The 26198-nt window shown below is 39.1% G+C and overlaps 1 protein-coding gene across 1 annotated transcript; it reads left to right on the top strand.

Moving 5' to 3' along the window:
- DNAJC25 (DnaJ (Hsp40) homolog, subfamily C , member 25) lies at positions 1-22837 on the top strand. The gene is made up of 4 exons (XM_006864671.1): positions 1-335; positions 16773-16925; positions 19920-20390; positions 22401-22837. The coding sequence occupies exons 1-4, from the start codon at positions 21-23 to the stop codon at positions 22521-22523; spliced, it is 1062 nt and encodes a 353-aa protein (XP_006864733.1). The 5' UTR covers positions 1-20; the 3' UTR covers positions 22524-22837.
- The last annotated feature ends 3361 nt before the right edge of the window (positions 22838-26198 follow it).

Here is a 26198-nt window from a genome sequence, read left to right as displayed (position 1 = left end):
GAGCCGCAGCCAGGGCCGGGATGGGAGTTCCGCTCGCTCCGAGTCGGGAAACCAGGGCTGTCGGCCGGTACTGGTTGTCTTTGTTGCCACTGCTGCTGCTCGTACGGCCTGCGGGGGCTCTGTTGGAGGGACTCTATTGCGGCACTCATGACTGCTACGAGGTGCTGGGGGTGAGCCGCACTGCTGGAAAGGCGGAGATCGCGCGGGCCTACCGCCAGCTGGCCCGGCGCTATCACCCTGACCGCTACCGGCCCGGTGACGAGGAACCCGGACGGACGCCGCAGAGCGCCGAGGAGGCCTTCCTGCTAGTGGCCACGGCTTACGAGACTCTCAAGGTGAAGCCTGGGGCTGTGGGTGGGATGGAGAACCCGCCGTGGGAAGCACGTGGCGCGGCGATCTATGCCTCCTGTCCACAGAGAGTGGTCTTCGATGACCCCGACGTCCTGCCGCTTCCTCCTCGGAGGAGGTTCATGCTTTTCCAGGCGACCCATTGACAAGGGTTGGAGCTCCTGGACCTTGAGGCTAGGGGGTTGGGTGGGCCGGTGATTCTGCAGCACTCCTGTAAAAATGGCGTGGCAGAGGTATCTGACCTTCTCTAACTGCATGAAAGGGACAGAGAAGGTTAACAGTCCAAGGCTTCTTATTATGAGTTGGAGGTCAGACATACCTCCCTCATCTTTCCAACCGTTAAATTGTTTTTTTAAGCAATTCTAAAACCAGCTACCTTCCCACAGCACTCTCTTCTCTGCCAAATTTGATAATTTGTTGCAGTGACCACACACAAGGTACTATGGGGTTTATCAGGAAATGAACAAATTCAGTATCAGGACAGATGCAGGAGGTAGTCCTCCTTCAGGTCAGCTTGTTTTGAACTGTGCAGTCAGGCCCCCTGGCTTGACCTCTGCTCTGCTGGGGCAAGGATTGTAAAGCTCGCTAGGTCCACTGATAAACACTTGTGGCATCCCACTCCATCAGTAAGCCTTGGTCTGAAAACCTGTGGCTCTCTAGTTCTGTGGTTGGGTAAGCCTAGCTTTTGCAAGCCGAGTTCCATCTAGCTTTAGCCTCAGACTGCTCCAGATGTGATGTTTCTCCTCTCAGCCCTTAGGTATTAACAGCCAAAGTAACCAGCTAAGAAACAAAAGTGTCACTTTCCATGCCTATTCATTCCTTCACTTTCAGTATCCCATGCTTCTAACAGCAACTACAAATGTTTGTGGTGGAGGTGGCTAGCCTGCTCTGAGGAGTTAGAGAATCAACATTAACAGCCCAAGGCTGTTGATGAGGTAGAGGTCATCAGACATACCTCTTGTCTTGAACCATTTGACCAACTGTCATTCCCGCTCCACTCTCTGCTGAGTTCAATAATTCCTTACAATGGCCATACAGAATTCAGACCATACTAACAATTATAGGGTTGGTTAGGGAAGCAACAGGTTACAATTCAGAATTAGGAACAACTCAGGATACAGTTTTTCAATCACGACAGCCTCTCTGCATGCAGACCTCTTGGCGTCTTGGGGTGGCCTGGCCTCTGCCTTGCTTTGGTAAGTATTACAAAGCTCTTTAGCTCCACCAATAAGTGCATAAAGGCACCCCATTTCACCAGTAAGCTTCCTGCCTAAAGGTGCTCAGTCCTCTTGCTCTATGGGTCAACAAACTTAGCTCCCCCAAGTGCCTACGCTGCCAGCAAACTTCCTGCCCAGAGGTGCTTGGCTCTCTCACACCAAGCCCACCACAGACTCCTGGTTCTGCTGCTTTTTGGCTGCTGCTGCTTCTCACCAACTCTGGTTTTGCAAATCTCCATCTCATGGAACTAGGAGCTTCCCAGTGAGGAAGCCCCGGTCCAAAGAATACACTCCACTCCCATCTCTTCTTGCTAATAGTCAAGTTCCCTTTTTCCTCCTTGGGACTGGCTGAATTTAAGACTACTGACCTGGCAAAACTGACCAATTCTCTCGTTAGGGTTCTAAAATCTTGTTTGTATGATTCTACTTCCACATAAACTGTGAGTATATACTTGAACTTTGCTGGATAGAATCTGTAGGAGTTAAATCAGTTGCATCTATTGAAAGATATGATGGAGAAGATCAATATCATTAGTCAGAACAAGGCCAGGGCCAACTGCAGAACAAGATCATCAGTTGCTCGTATGCAGGTTCAATTTGAGACTGAAGAAATTTAAAACAAATTCATGAGAGCAAAGGTATGATCTTGAATATATCCCACCTGAATTTAGAGACCAACTCAAGAATAGCTTTGATGTATAAAACACTAATGACCAAAGAGCAGCCAAGTTGTTGGATGTCATTAAGGATATCCTATGTGAAGGAAACAAAGAGTTGTTAAAAAGACAGGAAAGAAACAAAAGACAAAAATAATGTCAGAAGAAACTGAAACTTGCTCTTGAGTGTAGAGAAGAAGTCTTGAGTTGCAGTATTGAAGGATTTCATGGATAACGTATTGAAAGATGAAGGAAGCATAATGGGAAGATGGAAGGAATACACAGAATCATTGAAATAAAAGGAAATAATCAGTGTTCAGCCATTTCAGGAGGTAGCATCGGACCAAAAACTTACTGAAGGAGGAAGTCTAAATAGTGCTGAAGGCATTGATGAAAAACGTTCCAGGAATTGATGAAATACCAATTGAGATGTTTGAACAAATGGTTGCAGCACTAAGGTGCTTAACAGTGGTGTGGCTGATCAACTGTAAGAAATCCACATTCATACCGGTTCCAAAGAAAGGTGACCTAACAGAATGTAGACATTATCAATATCATTCATATCACACTCAAAGTTTTGCTAAAGATAACTCAAAAATAGTGGCAATAGAATATCAACAGGAAATTGCCAGAAATTCAAGCCAGATTTAAAAGAGAATGTGGAATGAGGTTTATATCATGGTTTATGTCAAGTGGATCTGAACTGAAAGCAGAGAGTGCCAAAAGAGGTTTACTTGTGTTTTACTGAATGCACAAAGGCATTAGACTATGTGGATTATAACAAATTACAGATGACAATTTGAAGAATGGGCATTCCAGAACACTTAACTGCTTATGCAGAATGTGTATGTAGACCAAAAGGCACTAGTTAAACAGCACAAGGGGATGCTGTATACTTTAGAACCAGGAATGGCGTTTATCTATATTGCATCCTTTACCATATTTATTTAAGGAGCTCTGATAGTGTAGTGGTTACAAGTCAGGCTGCTAACTTTAAGGTCAGCTATTCAAAACTACCAGCTGTTTTGCAGGAGAAAGATGAGACATTCTGTTCCCGTAAAGCTTTACAGCCCTGGAAGCCTTATGCAGGGTCGCTATGAGTCAGAACTGATTTCACGGCACACCGCCATACTTAATTAATGCTGAAGCAATAACCTGAGAGGCTGGATTATATGAAGAGGAATACGCGTCAGGATTGAAGGAGGAAGACTCATAAACAACCTGTGATATGCATATGAGAGGACCTTGCTTGCTGAAAGAGGACTTGAAGCACTTAACTGCTGAAGATCAAAGGCTATAGCCATCAGTATGGATTACAACACAGCATAAAATAAAAGTCCTCACAACTGGATCATTAAGCAACATCATAATCAATGGAAAAAAGATTGAAGTTGTCGAGGTTTTCATTTTACTTGGATCGACGATCGATGCCCAGGGAAGTTGTTACATGGGGCAAATCTGATGCAAAAGACCTCTTTAAAGTGTTAAAGAGTGAAAACGTTACTCTGAGGACTAAGGTGTACCTGACTCAAGCCATAGTATTTTCATTCGCATCATATGCATGTGAAATTGAATAAGGAAGACCATAGGAGAATAGATGCATTTTTGAATTGTGACTTTGGATAGTGCATATACTGTGAACTGCCAGAAGAACAGACAAACCTGTGTTGGAAGAAGTACAGTCCGAATGCTCCTTAGAAGCCAGGATGGTGAGACTTCATCTTATGTACTTTGGGCATGTTTCCAGAAGGATGGAAAAGGACATCATGCTTGGTAAAGAGTCAACAAAAAGGAAGCCCCTCAGATGGACTGACAGTGGCTGCAACAATGTACTGAAACAGCAAGGATTGTGGGGATGGTACAGGACTGGACAGTGTTAGTTCTGTTGTATATAAGGTCACTATGAGTTGGAACTAACTCTAAGGCACCTACAGCAACATCACAACACCCTCTACAAGGGTTCCATGCACTTTATTTGCATTATTAGTAAACTGTTCAATTCCTTTGGTGGGCCATAAGCACCTTATTTGCATGGGCCTTACCCATTCATTGGAGTCCTGGTGTGGTGCTGTGGGATAATACGCCAGACTTCATAGCCTTTTGAACTGCAAGGTCGGCGGTTCAAGCTCATCAGCCGCTCCTCAGAAACCCTATATAGGGTCACTGTGGGTCTGAATCGACTCATTGGCACTTAACAACAAAAACAACCCATTCATTAGTACCCTGGTATGACACTGTGGGCTAATGCACTGCACTGCAAAGTCGGTTTGAATCACAAGGTTGGTGGTTCAAGATCACCAGCTGTTCCTTGGAAATCCTATACAGGGGCACTATGAATCGGAACTGACTCGACGGCACTTAACAACAACAACCCATTCATTTGGAGTCCTGGTGGTGCTGTAGGATCAGTGCTGGATTGCAAGGTTGGTTTGAACTGCAAGGTTGGTGGTGCAGACCTACCAGCTACTCCTCGGAACCAACTCGATGGCACTTAATAACAGCCCACTCACTTGGAGTTCTGGTGTGGCGTTGCCAAACCTGAGGTTAGCAGTTCAGGCCCACCAGCTGTTCCTGGGAAACCCTATACAGGGTCACTATGAGTTGGAGCAGACTTGACAACACTTAACAACAACAACTCACTCATTTGGTGGGTGGAAGTTACATGACCAGGGCCAGAAAAGCCATCTATAAGTGATACATTGCACCATGGAAAAGGTTTTTCCTCCTCCTTTTCCTAAAAATCGTTTTTATGCAGAGCTTTTAGGATTTTAAGATTTACTGGAAGCATTCTAATAGTGCGCAGCTCACACTTGGAAAGGAGGGTGATTGTTATTACCAGGATCTGTAATAGAACAAGCAGGAACAGTCTTGAAAATTGAATGACACTTGTGATGACTCTTAATTTGTCATGGCATAAATTTGTTTTCTGGAGGTAGTATTAATTATGACATTTAGCTTGGAACGAGAAAAACACTAAGAACAATAAACAATAAATCAGAATACAGGGTGTTTGATTCTTGGATCTGCCACCCCTGTATGGCCTTGGGTATGTGACTGAATATGTCCAAGTAGCAATTTCTGCAGTAAATTTACTTTTACTAATCCTCCTAGCAGGATTATTGATCCTCCTTACACAATAAGTGTGAAAAGTCCCTGTATAAGACCTTTAATTTAGTAGATGCTTAACATACATGAAACATTTTGTGGTGAGTTGTAGTTTGAGATGAAACTCTAGAATTTTTAGTAGGAAATATTTGCGAACATGTATTTTAGTCATTTAATAAAGGTATCATTGAGTTATGTAGAGACAGGAATGGGGAGATTTAGCTTGATGTTCTCTTGCTTGCTGCAGAAATAAAAACATTTAAGAAATCACGAAGTTTAGGTCACACTTGATGAATTTAGTCATGCTTCAGGAACCCCATCATGCTAATACAACAACCATTATGATTTCTAGTCTTTATTTTTTAAGCAAATATCTCCATGTTGCTTTTAATGACTGCATTTTGAGTGGATGAAGTTTAGTTTACCCATGGATTGTTTCTTCAGGTTAGCTTTCCATATGTGAAAATACAGAATCGAGGAATTTCAAGCTCTTTCTTTATCCATGTTTTCCAAAGCAGTTTGGATAGTTTACAGTTATGAATGAGCCTACTTTATGAAATTCTAACTATCATTGATGAGGTTATCATTTTTATTGGCAATAAATTGAGGAATGGATGGGAGTTAGGAAAATGCCATGGCCAGAGGGCTTATTTGAGTTGCTCATAATTTAGGGTAAAGAGTGATGGAGAAAACTAGAGAAGAAAAGCTCTCCCTCCTGGCGGCCCAGCATGTAAAGCTGTAACTTCTTTTTTATGTAGTAAGGAAAGATAGAAGTCCAGAAGCTGTAGAAACTTTGTTCTTGGTGTTCCAAAGCTCTCCTGTTGCCTAAGGAGCTGTGTACAGATGGAGAACTTGGGGAAGAGAGGGCAGCCGAATCAGTGGCACCTGGTGCCTTCTGCTGGGTTTTGTGGGGTTAAAGATAAGTACGTTTGACATGAGAATAGTGAACATGTAGGTTAGGGATGGGAATAGAGGAGTTGTTGTTAAGTGCCATCAGGTCGGTTCTGTCTCATAGCAACCCTCTATAGGGTTTCTGAGGCTGTAAATTTTTGCAGGAGGAGAAAGCCTCATCTTTCTCTCACGAAGCAGCTGGTAGGCCTGACCTGCCAGCCAACCTGTGGTTCACAGTCTAGTAACTTACCCTAAAAAAAAATCAGTGGAAATTTTTTCTGAATGGGATCTCAGGGTTCTAAATATTTTTGTGAAGAGACGTTAGGACAGATTTGGAATACTGACTTGGTTGCCTTTAAAGGGTTCTATCCCTAAAGTTTATGTCTGATGTGTCCACTAATGAAAATCTAGAGGATTTTCCTTCTCAAGAATAAGGAACTTTTGGTCACTTAAAAACTAGTATGTCTGGAGAAAGTAGCACTTTCTTTTTGGATTTATTAAGTCCAAAGATTAAATAAACTAGGGTCATCCAGTTTGGAGGCTCCTACCCAGCCTGGTGTGGTGCTGTGGGCTAATGCGTCAGATTGCAAAATCGTTTGACCTGCAAGGTCGGTGGTTCAAGCTCACCAGCTGCTCCTTGGAAACACTATACAGGGTCGCTATGGGTCTAAATCCACACAATAGCACTTAACAACAACAACAACCCAGCCTTTCAGATTATCCTCTTGGTGTGATATGTATGTAATCATTGTTTTACTTGTATTATAGCTTCCAGTTGGAAAGGGCTTATGAGGAATAAGAAGTCTAGGTGATCTTTGCTAAGGAAAGGTCTGACAGAATGGCAGGAGAAGTTAGTGAGTTCAAGTGGTTCTGAAATAAAATTGGGATGTAGAAACCTACTGAGAATTCCATATATTGTTTCATAGAGGCAGGAACTGCAGGCCTGAGACACAGCTGTAAACTTTAAAGGTTTGTTTTATGTCTTTCTGTTTGCTTTATGTTGTTCTTTATTGTTCTCCATAAAGATTAACAGTAAAACCTTTAAAAAGTATACTTATCTATTGTTATTGTTGTTGTGTGTCATGGAGTCAGTTCCGACTCATAGTGACCCTGTAACAGGGTTTCCAAGGCTGGAAATCTTTACGGGAGCAGAAAGCCTCATCTTTCTCCCGTGGAACAGCTGGTGTCTTTGAACTGCTGACCCTGAGGTTAGCAGCCCGATTCATAACCACTACGCTTCTAGAGCTCCTTATAACTTATATATAGGGGCTAGCAAAAAAAGGGGAGCTAGGAAGAGTATGTCTTCCTTTGCAGCCATCTTTAGTCATTGTTGGTATATGGAGAAAAAGCTGTTTTTATACTTGCTTTATAAAATGAATTGGTAGTTTCTGTCTCTGGAACTGTTTAACAGAAATGATATCCTTTTTGAAAGTCAGAATAGCTTAGTTATAAATTCATTGTGGCTAAGCAACATTTTTTCCCCCTCAACTTTTTGATAACCTTCTGTATTTCTTTTATAATTGGTGTGTTTGAGTCTCTTAATGTACATGATTTTATTTTTTAATGTGTATGATCTTAGAAGTTGTGGTGTATCATTGTCACCTCACATTGGAGTTCCACCAGAACATCGAATAACCAAGTATTTTCCAATGTTGATAATGCATATGTGACCAAAATGGAAACTATATTTGTTTAAAACCTTTGGTGGAGTTATTACTCTAAGGCCTTAATCAGATAAATGCCTGTTTGAGAGAACGAAAGAAAAATGTAAATCGTGGTTCTTAAAAAATAAATGCAGTAATGTGATGTAAAAATGGGTAAGACAGGACCAAAAGCTGTTGTCCTAGGTGGTCATTTACTGTTTTAGCAGTGGAAATTCTATATGTGCATAGAGAGATTTAGGACAGCCAGGAAAAGAAGGGTGGGTAATAATGGAGGCAAAAGAGATGGGTCATAGTTTTCACCAAGTAACTTAAAATTCCAGGTCTCAGGAAGACTTCAAACAATTGTTTCCACACACTTCTCTAACCTAGTTATATTTAGTGTTTTTGAATACTGGGATCCAGGGAATTCATGGACTTCTGAAGTTAAGTGAATGGACTCCTATTTGCTTTGTGCACATTGGATCTCATGGGATGACAAATTTAGTCTTGATTGCGTGTTTTTAATGTGTTCCCTGGTGGCACTGTGGGTTAGATGTTGGGCTGCTTAACCAATAGGTCTGTGGTTCAAATCCACAGAAAGATGAGGCTGTCTGCTTCCATAAAGATGTACAGCCTCAGAAACCCCAGGGAGCAATTCTGCTCTGTCCTGGAGGCTTGCTTTGAGTTGGCTTGGCTCCGTACTGGGCAGTGGGTTTGGCTGGATTTGGGTGGATGTTTTTATGTGGATATAGCACTTATCACACTCACTGTAAATGCTGAGTAGCCTTTCTCCTTTCTCCGCTAAACCAGGCTCCTCATTATGTGTGTGTATATCTGGAGCACTTAGCACAGTGTCTGGCACGTCAGATAATGAATGCTTATTAAAGAAAGATGCTTGTTTGGAGACAATTCAGATAGAATGGAATTTGAGAGCAGATTTCTGGTGTTTTGAGCACTATATGAAGCTTGTATTGCTATTTTATTCCAAATTAATAGTAGTTTTAAAGAGTGGTGCATTTAAAGAAGACTAGATGTGTGAATGAAAAATTTCTGTATGAGGGAAAAATTATACTTCTACCATGAAAGATAAAGAATATTTTGAGGGATTTTAAGTGTGAACATTAATCATTTTAAAATGCAGATAAGCACTGGATGAAATATGAAACATGCAGATAAGGACTGGATGAAATATTTATAAACAGATGAAAGGATAGGTAGATGGATGCATATGGAACAACTGTGATGGGTAGAAAATGAAAGAATAGTAGAATTTGACAACATTTTGCAATATCACAGAGAAGGGCATGGAACAGGTCTTGAGGATTGGCTGATAAATTAAAAGGCTGTTTAGAAAGAGGCTTCTACTCTAACATTGCCTTAGCAGGGAAATGTCATTAAACACTTCCGTTTCTTACCAGTCTGACTGCTGTATTTAGCACTTCGGGAAAAGGAGATTCTGAACCCTCTGTCCTGTTACGCTAATGTTTATTGTTCATTCCTTAGTACTAAACCCTTTTTCCTGGTACTCGCATAGGTGTTAGGGGAGGATCCATAATAATGAAAAGGGTACAGTCCCTGCCTCTAAGCCCTTACTATAACAGAGGCGATAGATACTTGTTATCTGGCTATTATTTATTTAAGTTATACAATGAAAATATATACTGACTACATTGCTGTATTGAGAAGACGCAATTCTTTCATTTTGGGGGATTAGAGAAGAATTTTTTTAAGCTGGATCTAGAACAAATGAAGGGACATTTCTGGTAAAGAGAAAACTGGGTCAACAAAAGCATGGAGAAATGACTGTTCACAGCATGTTCCAGGAGTGAGGTGTAGGTTGGTGAAGTACAGTTGGGAGTCCGTATTTTCTCCACTAACAATCATTTTTATTAGTGTACTACCCTCAACAATGTTCTTTTTATTTGAGGGGGTGGTGGTGGATTCACTGTACATATTAATATTACTTTTTATTTTCTAACATTGATCCCAGTTTTAATCATTCTTAATAATTGAGTACTCATAATAAATTTTGATTACAATTGCAGTCTAATTAAGTAAGTATATAGGGAGTCCCAAGAAACTCTGGTGCGTAGTGCTTGTGAGTCAGGCGTCAATTCTCACGGTCAGTAATTCGAAACTCCCAGAGGGGCTATGAATGAAAAATGAGGCTTTCAGCTCCCTTACACTTGGAGTCACGGTGGGGCGCTGTGGGCTAAGGCATCAGATCGCAAAGTCGTTTGGACTGCAAGGTCAGTGGGTCAAGCTCACCAGCTGTTCCTTGGAAACCCTATACGGGGTTGGAATCGACTCAACGGCACTTAATGACAACAACATAGGGAGTCCCGGTGTGGTGCTGTAAGATAAGCGCTAAACCACAAGGTCAGTTTGAACTTCAAGGTGATGATTCAAACTCACCAGCCACTCCTCGGAATCCCTATACAGGGTCACTATGAGTCGAAACTAACTTGAGGGCACTCAACAGTATCAACAGCATAGACCAGGAATGGCAAATAGTTTTCACCTCACATGCCGACTCTGACTGGTCACACCTATCTAGAACTGTATGTTAGAGCTTTGAGGGCTTTGCTCAGGCCTAGGGAGAGAGACGATATGTGCGAGGGCTTCAAACATTAGTGGGAAAACTCTGTGCCTTTTAATTCCGTTTTTCCTTAAATCTTTTGAAGTTCTCTCATAATAGTGTTTGTACCATATTTGTTATTTCTGCTGTGAACCCAAAGATGGTGTTCATTTTTTACTGATTCCTTAATTTCAATTGTTATTCTGTTGGTAGTATAGGGGTTACGAGTTGGGCTGCTAACCTCAACGTCAACAGTTTGAATCTACCAGTCACTCTGCAGGAGAAAGATGAGACTTTCTGACCCCATAAAGATGTACAGCCTCGGAGTCCCTAGTCAGGGTCATTGTGAGTTGGAGCTGACTCCATGGCATACCACCACTTATGGCCAGGGCTGATTATGTGGCTAGTTCTGGTTCTATAACTAACTGGCACATAATGTCGTCAGTCAGAACTTTTGGTCATCATGAAAATAACTGAGTTATTAAAATTGTAGCCAGAAACTGAGTAGAAACAGTTAACATTTTGATCTAGCTTGTGCAGAATTATTATGGGTAAAGGGACATTTTGACATGTTGACAGCACAGAGACCCTTAAGCCATTCTTCTTAGATATAGGAGGGTCTAGAGCCTTGGTGGCACACTGTTAGCAGCAGCTGTGGGATAAACACCTGGTGATCAGCTCCTATAAGGATTTACTCCTAGGGGCAGTTCTACTCTCCCTCTGGGGCCACTGTGAGTTGGAATTGACTCCATAGGACACAACAGCTATCATTTACCTTTTTCTGAACATGAATTAGTACTCAGTTTTTACTGGATTCAAAGGCATTTAACAGCAGTATGAGTTTTCTACCGATTTTGTCTATCTAGTTAAAATAAATGGAAGTCTTGGTGTGGCACTGTAGGATAAACACTGAATTGTTAGCCACAATGTTTGTGATTCAAACTCACCAGCTGCTTCTTGGAAATCCTATACAGGGTCACTGTGAGTCAGAATCTGCTTGACAACTGCAGTTAAAATAGGTTGGTCAGAAATTAAGAAAAACATACTGCCTACATGAAGAGGTCATCTCTGGAAACTCCAGCATTCCATTGATAAGCATAACTAGTAAATGGGTCCTGCCCCCACCCCAAAATAAAAAATCTTCCACGGTTTTTACCTCTATCTTATTCAAGTTCACTGTCTTCTTCCGCAGTTTTTTAAATCTTGGTGAGTACCAGCATGGTCCACACAGTAGCTGTAGGTAGAAACTTCAGTATCATGCTCAACATCTCTTAATTCTTACACCCTTTTAATCACCAAGACATTTCTTTTTTGAAGAGTGCAGACATAGCACCCTATAACTTGTTAGAATGCATGTAAGATCCTCAACAGTTCTTAACCACACCCCTTCTTAGCCACATTGACTGCTCCTCTTCCTGAATTTCCCCAGTGCTCAAGCTTCATGGTGTGCAGTATGTTTGCTTGGAACACGTGACACCGCATCTTTCTGTGTTTCAAGATCCAGCTTTCATTTAATCTCATAAGTGGATTTCATTGACAGTGGTTCCAGCTGTTGTTCGTCCTTTTCCATAGCACACGGTAGTGTACTTTTCTTGCTAGATTTATAGATGTGAGAGTTCTTGCAGTCAGCACATTATCTTGTTTGTCTTTTTTTCTTTGTCTTTATATTCAACACAAGGCCTAATGCCCTGCATAATTATATCTTGAGTGGAAAATGACTATCCTTTTTTCTTAGTTGACTAACTAAATGATGATACTATTATCTGAGATACTGACTGCCATCGAGTCAGTTCTGACTCATAGTGGCCCTATATAAGGTTTCTGAAGAGCAGCTGGTGAGTTTGAATTACCGACCTTGCAGTTAGCAGCCCAGTCCAGTGCTTATGAGACTATGTGCATAGTGAGAAGAGAAGATACCTGAGAAGACAGATGTACTAGTGACTGGGTAGTCAGGGAACAAGAAAAGAAACTGGTAACAGTTCATTTTTTTACTCTTTAGTAGAATGTAATGGCCTGGAGAAAAATTTAGGGGGACAGAGAGTATTTTTTAAAGGATCGTTTGTGTGTGTTTCTTTTAAAATTCATTCAAGAATGAATAAGATGTTACTAGGTTTTCATCTTTTATTGATTCCTAGCCTTTGCCATCTTGAAATGGTTTCTACATTTTATGTACTAGAAACAATTTAATGTAAAACTGACTGCAATATCAAATTATTGCAATTTATACTTGTTGAAATAAAACAATTTATTATCTCTTTCAAGGGCAAGAGCATAATATATTTTTGCCTCTGGGGAAGTGGGGTGGTAAATTTGATGAGAGAAGGAAGGAGGATTCAGTGCTTTCTTTGCTTGTGGGTTTCCTCTTGTTCACTTTTGATCTAGATACTGTTGGTTATGTTCCAGTCCTCCTGCATATGCCCAAAAGGATTGGGATTGGAGTGGACACCAGCAGAAGCTCCATTTATTCCTGTAGAAATTAGAAACAAGGAGTTTATTGCCCTGCTTATCAAGACTCAGGACAGAGAGGAGGAAGAAACAAGTATAAAGGTTTTGGTTTGGAAAGAAGTTGGAATCACCTGACCCTGGGACCTTAAGATCCACAAAATTGCTGAAAGAAAAAGTACTACCTTATTGAAAGGTAAGCTATTCAACTGTTTTAAGGTTTAAGCTATTTTAGCCATATTAGTATATTTTCATAAACTGTAGAATCAATTATTTCTACAAAATCGATGTTTTTCTGGCAAAACTACCCATCCATCTTGCTGGTGAGACGAAGACCTGTGTGGATGCACAGGCAGATGTTTATAGTGAAGGAGAGCGTTTGCAAAATGTCATTCCTTTTTGAAATGACATTTAATGAATGCCAGGCACTGTGCTAAGCCTTGGATGTACAGCGATGAATGATTTACCTTCCCTATCTTCTACAAGTTTTTTTTTTCTCAAGGGAAAGAAAAACCCTGATAATTACAATGTGATAAGTGCTATATTAAATGGGTGCTGACTGTAATTGGAGGAGGAGGAGGAGTGGTCTACTTTGGTCTGAGATGGCAATGTTTGTGTCTTGAAAGGTTAGTTAGGAGCTCATGAGGTTGAAAAGAAAGGAATGGGCACTCAGCCTAGAGAGCGCATTCTGTACTGTAGAATACACCAAATTCTAGCAATTGTTATCTGAATGTTTGGTTTGGGCAAAAGAGGAAAGTGGTAAGAAATGTGAGGAAGGTATATTTGGACCAACTGTGGAGGCCTTTTGCATTCCAAGCATACTTTAACTTACCTTATTGGCCACAGGGAAGCATTGGGGGAGTGGGGAAGCAGGATAAAGTATAAGGCTACCTTAGTTATAAGAAGACATGTGGAGAAAAACAACATACGGTGCTAAAACAAGAACAGTTTGTACAGCTCTAATTTGGGCCCAGAAAGATGGTACTTGTATTTCTGTCTTTTCCTCTGTACCAGTATTTTCTTTGTATTCTTTGTTAGTTTGAGTCTAAGCTTTAGAGGTTTCTAAAGAGTAGGATTTTGACTTAGGCCGTGGAGAACTCATAACTTTGAGTACCGACCTTGAGTACTTTGTAAACAGGGTTATGCATGCCTCAGTCTAAAGATAATTTTTTTCATTCTGGATAAAAACTATAAACCTTAGCGTGTAGATTCTGGTTGAAAAAATGCTGCTATAACAAGGTGGCTAGTCTTCAATCTATGGTCATGACCAAACCAGGACCATAAAATGTGTGATTGACCCCAAGGAAAAGGAGACCATACTAAGAGAAATCAGACTTGGTCCTGAAACTTTTGGTGGGACTTGAGTAATTTAAGGACTCATTAAAAGGCCCCAACTAGACTCTGGAGAGTGGTGCTTATAGTAGAGAGGCCAGACACAAGGTATATAGATTTTGGGGTTGTGGGTGCTGGAACATTACTTGACATTTCTGTTAGAGGATCACAGATCTAGGGACTAGTGAGAAGATGGTGACCCTGGAGACGATTTCACTGAAATGCTTGAAGAGAATATCTGCATTCACTAATACAAGAACAAACAAGAGAAAGGATCACCAATAGAAGTATGACATCACATACCAGATTTCATTGACATTCAAGGATTTGATGGCTGATTGCCTCCACCAAGAGGAGTACAGAGAGGCTGGAGCGGCGTTTAGTTTAAAAACTGCATGTAACCTCGTTGGTGCAAGAAGATTCGTGTTGGAAGGGAAACGTTGTTAAAGACATTTACCAAGAATGGGAGGCTGAGTTCAGTTAAGAATTTCAGGTCAAAAACTGGGTATTTTTATACAGAAGTGCGAAAAATGACTGGGGAGGGGGATGGAAAAATTCTTAAAAATATTTGTTGTTGTTAAGTGCCGTCAAGTTGGTTCTGACTCATAGCGACCGTGTATAGGATTTCGGAGGAGCGGCTGTTAAGTTTCAACTGCCAACCTTGGGGTTCAAACTGACCTCTCCGTCCAGTGTTTATTCTCCATACTCAAAATGATGTACATCAAGAGAGAGAAGTTTTCAACCTGAGGACTTTCTGTGTGCCCTCTGTAAAGCTTTACCCTGAGTGTGTTACAGGCTTGGGGTATGATGATGGTTTAAAGAAGGAATAACAGAGCTGACAGTGAAGCTTGGGGCAGTCGCCATAAGAAAATCATTTCTGATAGAAGAGAACATAAAAGAAGTAAATCCGTAAAGAATTTCAGAGTAAACTCAGCCCTCGTATAATAGGCAATTCTCATATAAATAAACTCCAGGCATATAGTGCCATGGAGTAGACTTTTAATATGTTCACATCTAATTAAACAAGATACTAGTTTGTCTAGTATCAGATAATCCCACTGCCATGAAGTGACCCTTTAGCTAGTGTTTAGGGTTTCTGAGGCTGTCAGCCTTAACCAGAGCAGAAAGCCTCATCTTTTTCCCATGGAGTAGCTGGTGGGTTTGAGCTGTCAATCTTAGCAGCACCACCAGAACTCCTAGTAAGAAGTAAAACATAACTCTAAATGTAATGAATGAATACCAACGAGACGGCTGTCAGTTAAAGTAAAAAAATCTTAATAGAAAATACATAATAACTTTAGTGGATTCACAGGAAAATTTATCATAAGAAAACTTCTTTTTAAAAAAAATCTAAGAAACTGCATGTTGGAGGACTCAGAAGGAGGCCCTAAAGTGACTCCTGAGCCTGTGTTTACAATAGCAAGGCCAGATACTAGGTATATTTTTAAATGCGTCTAGCTAGAATCTACAATTTTATGGCTGTTGAATAATTCATCCTAGAAAGCAATACTGTAAGTTAAAAAGGAGTTTTATTTTTTGTCATAGTTGCACTTACTTGTAGAGAGGAAAAACATGGTTTTGTTTAGTTTTTAATCTATAATAAGTTTTTTGAAACAAGACAAGTTGGAAGTATAAGTTTCCTATAAGATCAAAATCAAACTGTACCTGTTTGGTGCAATAAAAAAGATTGACTTACATCCTGTTAGCAGCTGTTTGGAGTAGGAGAAGGTTTTAAGAAATGTTTATGAATGTTCAGAGCAGCATTTTGACATGCTATCTTTCTTTCAACACACTAATATGAGTAATGAAGATCTCTAAGTGGCAATGCATTATAAATGAAGTAATGCTTATTTGCATTATGATTTTTATAATGTATAGTATTTGATATCAAAACAGTCCTTTAAAATTAATAGGACAAATAATATTACCTCTTTCACAAATGAACAAGAGTAAGGCTCAGCAGAGATTTTGCTGAGAGTCACAAAGCTAGTAAATCAAAGTGTTTAGAGTTAGACCAACGCTCTTTTCATTCTACTGCATTGATCTCTCAATTTTTCTGATGAATTTTATTTACTTTTGTAGGCACACAGTGGCTTCATCTACTTTTGCCTCTTTTAATCATGACTTTCAAAAGAAAATTTTCTTTACGAGCTATGATTGTGAATACATACAGAAGATAAATATCTTTATATTCACAGTTATTGAGAGCAGATGTCAACATGCTCTTAAATTATAGGAACATGACAGCATCCTTACAACCACAAAACTAGCTTGAAAAGCTTGGGTAATCGCTATTGAAATGTTTTATTTTCCAAGAGAACTAACAATATTCAAGAATTTGGGGAAACAATTTTTATTACATGTTTTCTATGTAATATTAAAGTTCTAGGAACAAGTTTATATATGTGTGAATTTGAAGAGTGATAGGAGTTCTTTTGACAGTTGTTTCACTTGGTTTAATCTTACATAAATATCAAATTCTAGATTTCATTTAATAGATTCCAAATTAAGGCCGTTTCATGAACTGTCCTATGAAATTGGCTATTGTGTTGTTTTATAGGATGAAGATACACGAAGAGATTATGACTACCTGCTGGATCACCCAGAGGAGTACTACCGCCATTATTACCACTACTACAGCAGGCGTTTAGCCCCGAGAGTGGATGTTAGACTTGTAATTTTAGTCAGTGTTTGTGCTATTTCAGTGTTTCAGGTGTGTATTGGATATGTTTCTGTATGTGCACAAGCACACTGACAATGCTAGTTATTAAAATTGAACTAGAAGTACCATTTGTAAAATTTTAATTTCAGTTGAAACACATTTTTTACATTTGCAAATATTCATTTATTCAGCCAATCAATAGTGTTTGAATCTTTGTTATTGAGACATCTAGGAAATTAATGGCAAAGGTCTTTATATAGCTAAACCCAAAAAAAATTACTTGAACTTTTTGTCTTGCCCACTTCTAGAGTATTTTCTACATAATGGCCAGAGTTGCACCGTATGGTTTGGCTTTGTAGACCTTTTTAATGATTTACCATTAAATTTTGAGAAAATGGAAACCTTTTTCTATGACCTACCAAATCCTTTATTAGCTGGCTCCTATCTACTTTTGGAGGGTCAGAGAAAAAGAGGAAGACCCTCAGCGAGATGGATTGGCAAAATGGCAGCATCAGTAGGATCAGGCATGGCAACAATTGTTAGGTTGGCCCTGGACCCGGTCAGTGTTTTGTTCTGTTGTACATAAGGTCGTTATGAGTCGGTACTGACTCAGTGGCACCTAACAACAACAACAAATTTACTTCTTAGCTCTCTTGAACTATTCATGAGCATGGAGTATAGGCAGAGTCTACTCAAGCACATTGGTCAGATGTATTTCAGTTCCTGGAAAATCAGGCATACACCTACTCAGAGCCTACCTGAATGACACATATGGATTCCTCTGAGGAAAGATGATCAGATGCCATGGCGTACGGCTTGTCCTAGGAGAGAACAGGGACAGAAGTAGTAATCTTTGGAAATACTTTTGGTAAGAGTCAAACTGAATACACTGAGCCAGCAAGCCAGCTAGAAGTGATTTCCCAGAAATCTGCTAGCACTACGCAATAGGATTTTCTGTGAGGATAGGAATAGTCTCCAGCTGTGCTGTCCAATATGGTAACTACTAGCCACTTGAGGCTTTTCATGAAATGTGGCTAGTGTGACTGAGAAGCTGAAATTTTCATTTTAATTAATTTAAATTTAAACAGTCATATGTAGTAGGAACTACTGTATTGGACCACACCACACAGGATTTAATATATTAAGTTGTAGGAGAATAATTTGAGTGTTTCTCAATAGGAAAGATTTTCATTTTCAAGGCAGGAATACTCTTCTGCCTGTATAGGACAGCCTCTGCATTGTAGTGTGTTTACCATCTTAGCTCCCATCCACCAAATGCTAGTATCACTCCCTACCACTGGAACAACCCAAACTGTCCCACACATTTCCGTAAGGGTGCTTCTGCTGAGGCTGAGAACCACTGAAATCAGCAAAAGAGCGACAATAACTTGCTAGGTAGTTTTGAAATATCACCAAAATTTAACTTCAGCTTGAAATTAATTTTCCCTGCTTTTAAACTGACCATGTGAATCATGGACCTCTTTAGAGGAAAAGAACAAATCAAATGACTAGAATGAAACAGTTTGCTAATTTGAAAATTCTCGATTTCTTCCCAGAAATGAGTTTCAGTTTAAAAGATAGAAGAGTTTTAAAGCTCAAGTTGTATATTTTGAACATATGCCCTTTCAAAGGAAAGATCACAGATAAGTTTGTCTGTTTTAGTTAAAGTATTAACCCTAGCAACATTTTTTTGTTGTTATCCCTAATAGAGTTCTGTTACAATGCATTAAGATATTATTGGTGTAACTATTGCATACATTCAATAAAGCAGCAGATGAACTGTATAGAGGAATTATGTGAGGAGCAGGGCTTTTCTGACAGTTAATAAAACTTTTTTATGATTGATTATATTTATGAAGTAATTTAATGTTTTCCTGCACAAATAAGTCAATTCAAACATATTTGAATCTATTGTTTCAGAATCTGATGTGTATTACTGTAGCATAGGTAGATGGTTTCAGACAGGAATGGTATGGTTGCCTGAGGCTATAGGCCTGTGAGTCTTTAAAACAAATTCCTCACCAGCTAGTGTTTACTATTTAACCCTTCCTCCAGTGAGTAAACTGCAGTGTGAAAAAACAGGGGCTCCTTAGTGATCTGGGGAAGAGCCAAATGATAATTCTGTGAGACCACAGGTATGGTGTAATCCCTGCCAGTATCCTTTGTTTGAATCTCTGGCGTTTTGGCTCAGATCAAGGTTTACCTTATGCAACCTTGAGATCCCATTCTGGAGCACACCTGGATATTGTTCATTTGCATGTTTGTATGTGTATGTCTATGTGATCAAATAAATAACAAAATATTTGCCATTTTATACCATTTCTACATTACAGTTCAGTGACATTAATTTCATTCATCATGGTATGCAACCACTATCCATTTCCAAATGTTTCATGTCACTGCAAGGAGAAACTCAGTATCCCTTAAGCAACAGTTCTCCACTACCCCCCGTCCCTTAGTTTCCGGTAACCACTAAAAACTTTGTCTCTATGCATTTGTATGTTCCAGATGTTTCATATAAGTGGGATCACACAATATTTGTCCTTTTACATCTTAAGTACTTTACTCAGAGTAATGTTTTTTAGGTTCATTCATATCATAATCTGTACCAGAATTTCATTCTTCTTTATTATGCATATATATTACATTTTACTTCAAGAAGCCCAGGTAGCATAGTTGTTACATGTTGGGCTGCTAATTGCAAGTTCAGCAGTTTGAATCTACGAGTTGCTCCAATGGAGAACGATGAGGCTTTCTGCTCCCGTAAAGATTTACAGCCTCAGAAACCCCATACAGGATTGCAGTTAAGTTGGAACTAACTCGATGGCACACCACCACAATGACATTTTGCTGGGATCATATACCACATTTGAATGGAGCAGCTGTTGTTTCTACTCAGTCGTATGTTGTATCTTGGAGAGCCTATTTTTAGTTCATCAGAATTGGTTTCTTAGATACTAGTGTTGACTGAGACAGTCTCCTATGACTTAATGTAGTGAATTTTTATAATAAAAATGACCCATTTCTCTTTGTTAAATATTCTAGTTTTTCAGCTGGTGGAATAGCTACAATAAGACAATCAGCTACCTAGCCACAGTGCCCAAATACCGTATTCAAGCTACAGAAATCGCCAAGCAACAGGGCCTGCTAAAAAAAGCCAAAGAGAAAGGCAGAAACAGGAAGTCCAAAGAGGAGATTCGTGATGAGGAGGAGAACATCATAAAGAATATTATAAAGAGTAAAATCGATATAAAGGGAGGCTATCAGAAACCCCACATACGTGATCTTCTCTTGTTTCAAATTATCTTGGCTCCTTTTCACCTGGGCTCATATATAGTCTGGTACTGCTGGTGGATATATAACTTTAACATCAAAGGCAAAGAATATGGAGAGGAAGAGAGACTGTATCTCATACGTAAGTCTATGAAAATGTCCAAGTCTCAGTTTGACAGTTTAGAGGATCAGCAGAAAGAAACTTTTCTTAAACGGGAGCTCTGGATAAAGGAGAATTATGAGGTGAGTTGTCTCTGCTGTGATTTTAGTGTCATTAATTGTATAATTTGTGAGAAAGTTAAGAATGGTCTCCCTTTATCTGTTATATTGTATGTAAGTGTGTTATGACAGCTCTGTTGATAACTGATTTTCTTCCAGTTATATGACCTAGCTAGAGATTTTTAAAAACAGAGAATGAGAAATAGAAATTTTGTTGAAATCCTTCATTTCAAAGTAAATGAGCAGAGTTTTCTGTTTCATTAACATGCAGGGGCATTTTAATTTAATTTTCCACAAACATTTAAAAACCCTCTCATGTATACAGAAAGTTACTTTTATTTTTACTTTAAGTATAATTTACTTACCTTAATGCCTCAAAACCTGGTTCTTCTAATAGATGCTGTATTCTTCAATTGTCAGTATAAAAACTGCTTAGAGGGGATCAGCTATTTAGTACCTAGTCACAGTACCAAAGGTCTAAGAATCTCACAGCACAGTGATACCGTTGTACATTGTAGGCTAAATAATTGGTTAGTATATGGCCCTGTAGCATAAACACTGGACTGCAAACCAAAAGGTCGGCAGTTCAACCCCACCAGCCACTCCACAGAAACCCAGTACAGGATCACTGAGTCAGAACTGAACTCGATGGCACTTAACAATAGCAAAATATTAAATATTGCAACAAACTGAAACCTTTTTAAGAAATCTATATGTATTGCTAATTGTTTTAGCTTCATAGCCATTCCTTTTTATGCGATGTCTTAAATGGATTATACGGAGTCATGGTGTGGTGCTGTGGGATAAAGCACTGGACAGCAAGGTCAGCTTGAAACCACAAGGTCAGTGGTTCAAAATCAACAGCTGCTCCTTGGAAATCCTATACAGAATCACTAGGAGTTGGAACCAACTTGATGGCACTTAACAACAACAACAAAAAAATAGATTTGAGAATCCTGGTGTGATGCGCTATAGAATAAGCACTGGACTGCTAACCGCAAGGTCCTCAGTTCAAACCCACCATCCACTGACAGCACTCTACAACAACAAATAGATTTTACTAAAAGTCAAATTTTAGTCTTAGTTATATTTAAGTAAATTAACTTATTTGAACTGCCAGAATGTTTTGACAAGTAAATATATTCAGTCTTGCTTAAAAATGTCATAAAAATAAGCAGTAACAAAATGGCTTCTACACTATTTGAAGTTTTCTTTAAGTAGGTTAAGCAGCTCCAAACATAAAACGGTTTTCCATAGCATCTACTATAAGGCTGTCTGAAGTCATTGTTTCTTGATATTGGCAAACAAAATAATTGCTTCCTAAAATGTGATGTGGATGTGAGACTGGCTCCAAAAACTTGGTTTCACCTCAGTTGACAGGCATTCAAAGTTAGGAAAATGGAAATGTTCTTTGTTCTTTACCTGTGTGATTCATTTAACCTTCTTTGAGAACTTACATGATTTGAAATATTTTGAAAAACCAATCATTATCTTTGAAGAGGACAGTAGGTATAATTTCAGTTTGGTGTCATGTAAGGTCGACTTGTTTCTTGTTAGCATAGTGAAAGTCAGTTACATTTATAGTGTATCATGTTGAAAAATAAAGTGTTGGTTCTTTAATAACTGGTTATGTGTAGAAAATGTTTAAAATCAGTTTATATATGATTTCAGTGAGGAAGGGAGTGCATTACTAGGATAGAGAAATCAGGAACAAAAAATGACTAGTTACACATGTAGCTTTTACCTAAAATTATATTTGTTGTTGTTGTTGTTAAGTGCCGTCGAGTCGGGTCCGACCCATAGCGACCCTGTACAGGGTTTCCGAGGGTGTAAATCTTTACGGGAGTAGAAAGCCTCATCTTTCTCCCGCGGAGCGGCTGGTAGTTTCGAACTGCTGACCTTAAGGTTCGCAGCCCGATTCGTAACCACTACGCTACCAGAGTTAAGAATATAAATATTACATAAAGTTAATGGCAAATGTTTCTCTTTGGATTGTATTATCAGTTACTTATATACAGTTATTCATACTTACAGGTCTACAAACAAGAACAGGAAGAAGAACTAAAGAAAAAATTGGCAAATGACCCTAGATGGAAGAGATACAGGAGGTGGATGAAGAATGAAGGTCCTGGACGGTTGACATTTGTGGATGACTGAAAACACTGGACTGCTACTATGCCAAACCATAATTGTGATAGTATTTTCATAACTGAATTATTTTAGAAATGTATCTGTTGTTCCTCAGCAGTAACTAAAACTCCAAGTATTTGATTAAACAGAATAATGTAGAAATTTAAACTTTTTCTTAAAACTTTATACATAAAACATTTATGATTGTTCAATTTTTATAAGCTATTTGTGGGTTTTGTTAAAAGATTTGACATGAAGATTTATTCATTGCCATTTAAAATTTTATATGTTTAGTTAAAAGAGTTGACATGGAAATTTATTAGATACTATTTAAAATTTTACATGTTTAAATGTTTAATCTCCAAGAGAGTTTCCTTATTTGTCATAGTGCTAACATTTTCCAGCTTTCATGACCACTTTATATTTTCACAGACAGAACACAAAAATTATAGCAGCATTTAATTACATGATGCGTCTTTCTAGACATGATCATCATTAGCAGAATGATTGAACTATGTCATCTTCATTGCATAAGTCATAAGATGACTCTAGGCGAGTCTTCTGTAGAAATATCTTTATATCTCCCCTCCTCCTGTCATTTTCATATTCTTAATAAGATCAGAAGCTCTCCAGGAGAGTGAGTCTACCAGCATGTCCTTGTAGGATGATCTTGATTACAGTCATTTTAGGACTATTAACTGTATTTGCAAAATTATTTCTCCAAAAGTGACCTTGTAAAAAGGTCTTTTGTACCACAGTGTTTTTTGTTTTTTTAAAGTAATGAAATGACAGAAATAGTAAGCTAAAAACTTGCTCATAAATGATGAAGTCCATGATTGGTGAAAAAATACAAGTGTTACATGAGAGCATTTCCATGCATTTAAATCAGAAAGAAGAGGTGCATGGCTGTATGCTGTTCTATTGGTCAATGAGATATAAACATAATTTTTATATATGTGGAGGTGAAAGGAACCCACACACTCAAGCAAGCATGACACTATAATGAAGTATCAATATGCATTTATGGTAGTGAATCTATTCCTGTTAAAGGATTTATCTCATTGCTTTATATCAATAAAATGATTGCAATGCATCACAGGTTTGTTGGTATGGCATTTTAAAACAAAATTAATACATTGCCTCTTTAATATAAATTTTAAAGGTTAGTGTAACACAGTAGATTGTTGTTGTTCAGTGCCATCAAGTCAGTTCCAACTCAGCAACCCTGTATAGGGTTTCCTTGTAACAGCTGGTGAGTTTGAACAGCCAACCTTGCCATTCAAACTGACCTTGAGGTCAAGTGCTTATGTTAGGGTGCCACACCAGGCATAAGCACACACATATCTACTGCATAGTAGATATGCAGTCTTTTCATTTTATTTTTAAGCTAAACTAGGTTACCAATTTTTTGCAAATTACTCACATAAATACAACTCCTACACATATAATGTTCACAACATACCTAGGAAGATAAGGGGGTTGTGTGGTTGACAGAAATGTAAAATGTGCACCGTATGTGTGTAAAAATACTGTATTCCTTTTAAGTGTTAAGATCCCCAAGTTTAAAGTACATAGAGAGGCCAGAGGCCTATGTTCCTTCCTTGCTAGTAGAGCCAAAGCCCTGAGGCAACTTATTTAATCAGTGAGTGAGAGTCTAAATTGTCTCAGTTATAAAGATGGGAAGGAGTTTGACCAGATGATTACCAAAGCCTTTTTGCAACTGAAAATTCTGAAATGATCTATTACTTATAGTTTGTAAACTTTAAATGAAGATATTTTATACTTATATTCTTTAATGGAAAGTTGAAAAAGTATTGAGCTAAAATATAAGCAGCTGTTTTAAAAACTTCTAATGTTCAACTCTTTTCCATTGGTAAATGCCTTTCAAAGGTGCTGTGGTTGTCTATATAGTCAGTAATCTCTGTCTTAATTTGCACACAGTGGTATTTACCATGTGAGAACAGGTGCCTTTTGCGGCCCAAAGAGAAATACAGGCACTTCCTTCTTTGTTAAAATTTCAAGAATATTAAAAGTTCCATGGACTGCTAGAAAAAACAAACACATGTATTTTGGAAGAAGTACAGTCAAAATGTTCCTTAGAAGTCAGGATGGCAAGAGTTCTTCTCATACTTTCGACATATTATCTATCAGGAGAGATCAGTCCTGGAGAAGGACATCATGCTAGGCAAAGTGGAGAGTCAGCGAAAAAGAGGATGACCCCTGAAGAGATGGATTGGCACAGTGGCAGCAACAGTGGGCTCAAGCTTAACAACGGTTGTGAAGATGGCACAGGACTGGGCAGTATTTCATTCTGTTGTACATTAAGGTCGCAATGTGTTGGAACTGACTTCATTGCACATAACAACAATAAGCTAGTAGGGAGGTGACAAAATACATGCTACAGGAGTAGAGAATTCTAGATTGTAAAAGGAAAACACATGGAATATTGAGTTCTCTTTATAAAGACATTGATATTTCTGAGAAGTGCAGAGCATCTTGGAAACAGATTGGAAGTCTACAAGCTTTTAATTTAACCAAGGGAAAAATTTATGTGGCATTCGTTTTTTTTTTTTAATGTTTTATTGTGAATTTGTGATCGTTTACCTGGGAGAACATTATCTTTACATTCAACCTGTTGTATATCGTTTCATTGCCATGGTTACAATCCCCTCCATGCATCATCAACCGACCAAAGGATATACCCTGCAAGCCTGCCCCTGGTCGTCAACACACAGATCCTCTCCCTCTCTCGGTCTAGAGTCCCCAGCCGCTCTATCTCTCCACGTCATCGTCTCTGTATGTGGCATCCTTTTACTGTAGTTTAGCGGAGATCTGTGTGTTTTTGCTGTAAAGAGGAGGAAAGGAGGGTCCTTTTTTGTTTTTTCATGTTTCACCTGCTTTCAGTGCTCTAGAAATGCAGTTGATGTTCATTTGTGGTATAGGTGTTATGCTGTAGGATAAGCACAGGATTGCTAACCTCAAGGTTGGTGATTCATACCTACCAGTTGCTCTTCAGAAACCCTATCCAGCATCATTATGAATTGGAACCGACTCAATGGCACTTAACAACAACATGTTCCATTAAGTCACTGCAAACATGACTATTGCTCCTAGGGAAAATATACGGTTAGCTTTCTGTGAGGCTTTGTCATCGTATTTTCATCAACAAAACACATAACCTTGTTTTAGATATGTTTATATTTAAGTATAGTTTCATTAGCATTGAACCTAAGTCCAATATAACCCAGGCCTGATTGAAGCTTATTTAACATGGACGTTATCATTAAGGCACATCACAGCCTTTCTGTGTGCAGGAACACTAGATACCCTTTCAGCACTGTCCTAGGGCTAACCAGTGAGATAAAAAAGCACAAACATGCAGAAAACAGGGCACTAAATAGACTGAGAATATACCTGTTTATAGTGGTGGTGGTGGTGGTGTGCCATGGAGTTGGGTCCGACTCAAAGCGACCCTGAACAGGGTTTCCGAAGCTGTAAATCTTTACAGGAGCAGAAACCTCATCTTTCTCCTGCGGATCTGCTGGTCATTTCAAACTTGCTGACTTTGAGGTTAGCAATCCGATTTGTAACCACTTCGCTATCAGAGCTCCTTTGTTTATAGTTAAGTACTGTCGAGTCAATTCCGACACATAGCGACCCTGTATAGGGTTTCCAAGGAGCAGCTGGTGAGCTTGAACCACT

Source organism: Chrysochloris asiatica, unplaced genomic scaffold (genome assembly GCF_000296735.1).
Source record: "Chrysochloris asiatica unplaced genomic scaffold, ChrAsi1.0 scaffold00069, whole genome shotgun sequence".
Lineage (NCBI taxonomy): Eukaryota > Metazoa > Chordata > Mammalia > Afrosoricida > Chrysochloridae > Chrysochloris > Chrysochloris asiatica.
The sequence above is the reverse complement of the archived record's forward strand: the minus strand, read 5'-3'. Positions and strand labels throughout refer to the sequence as shown.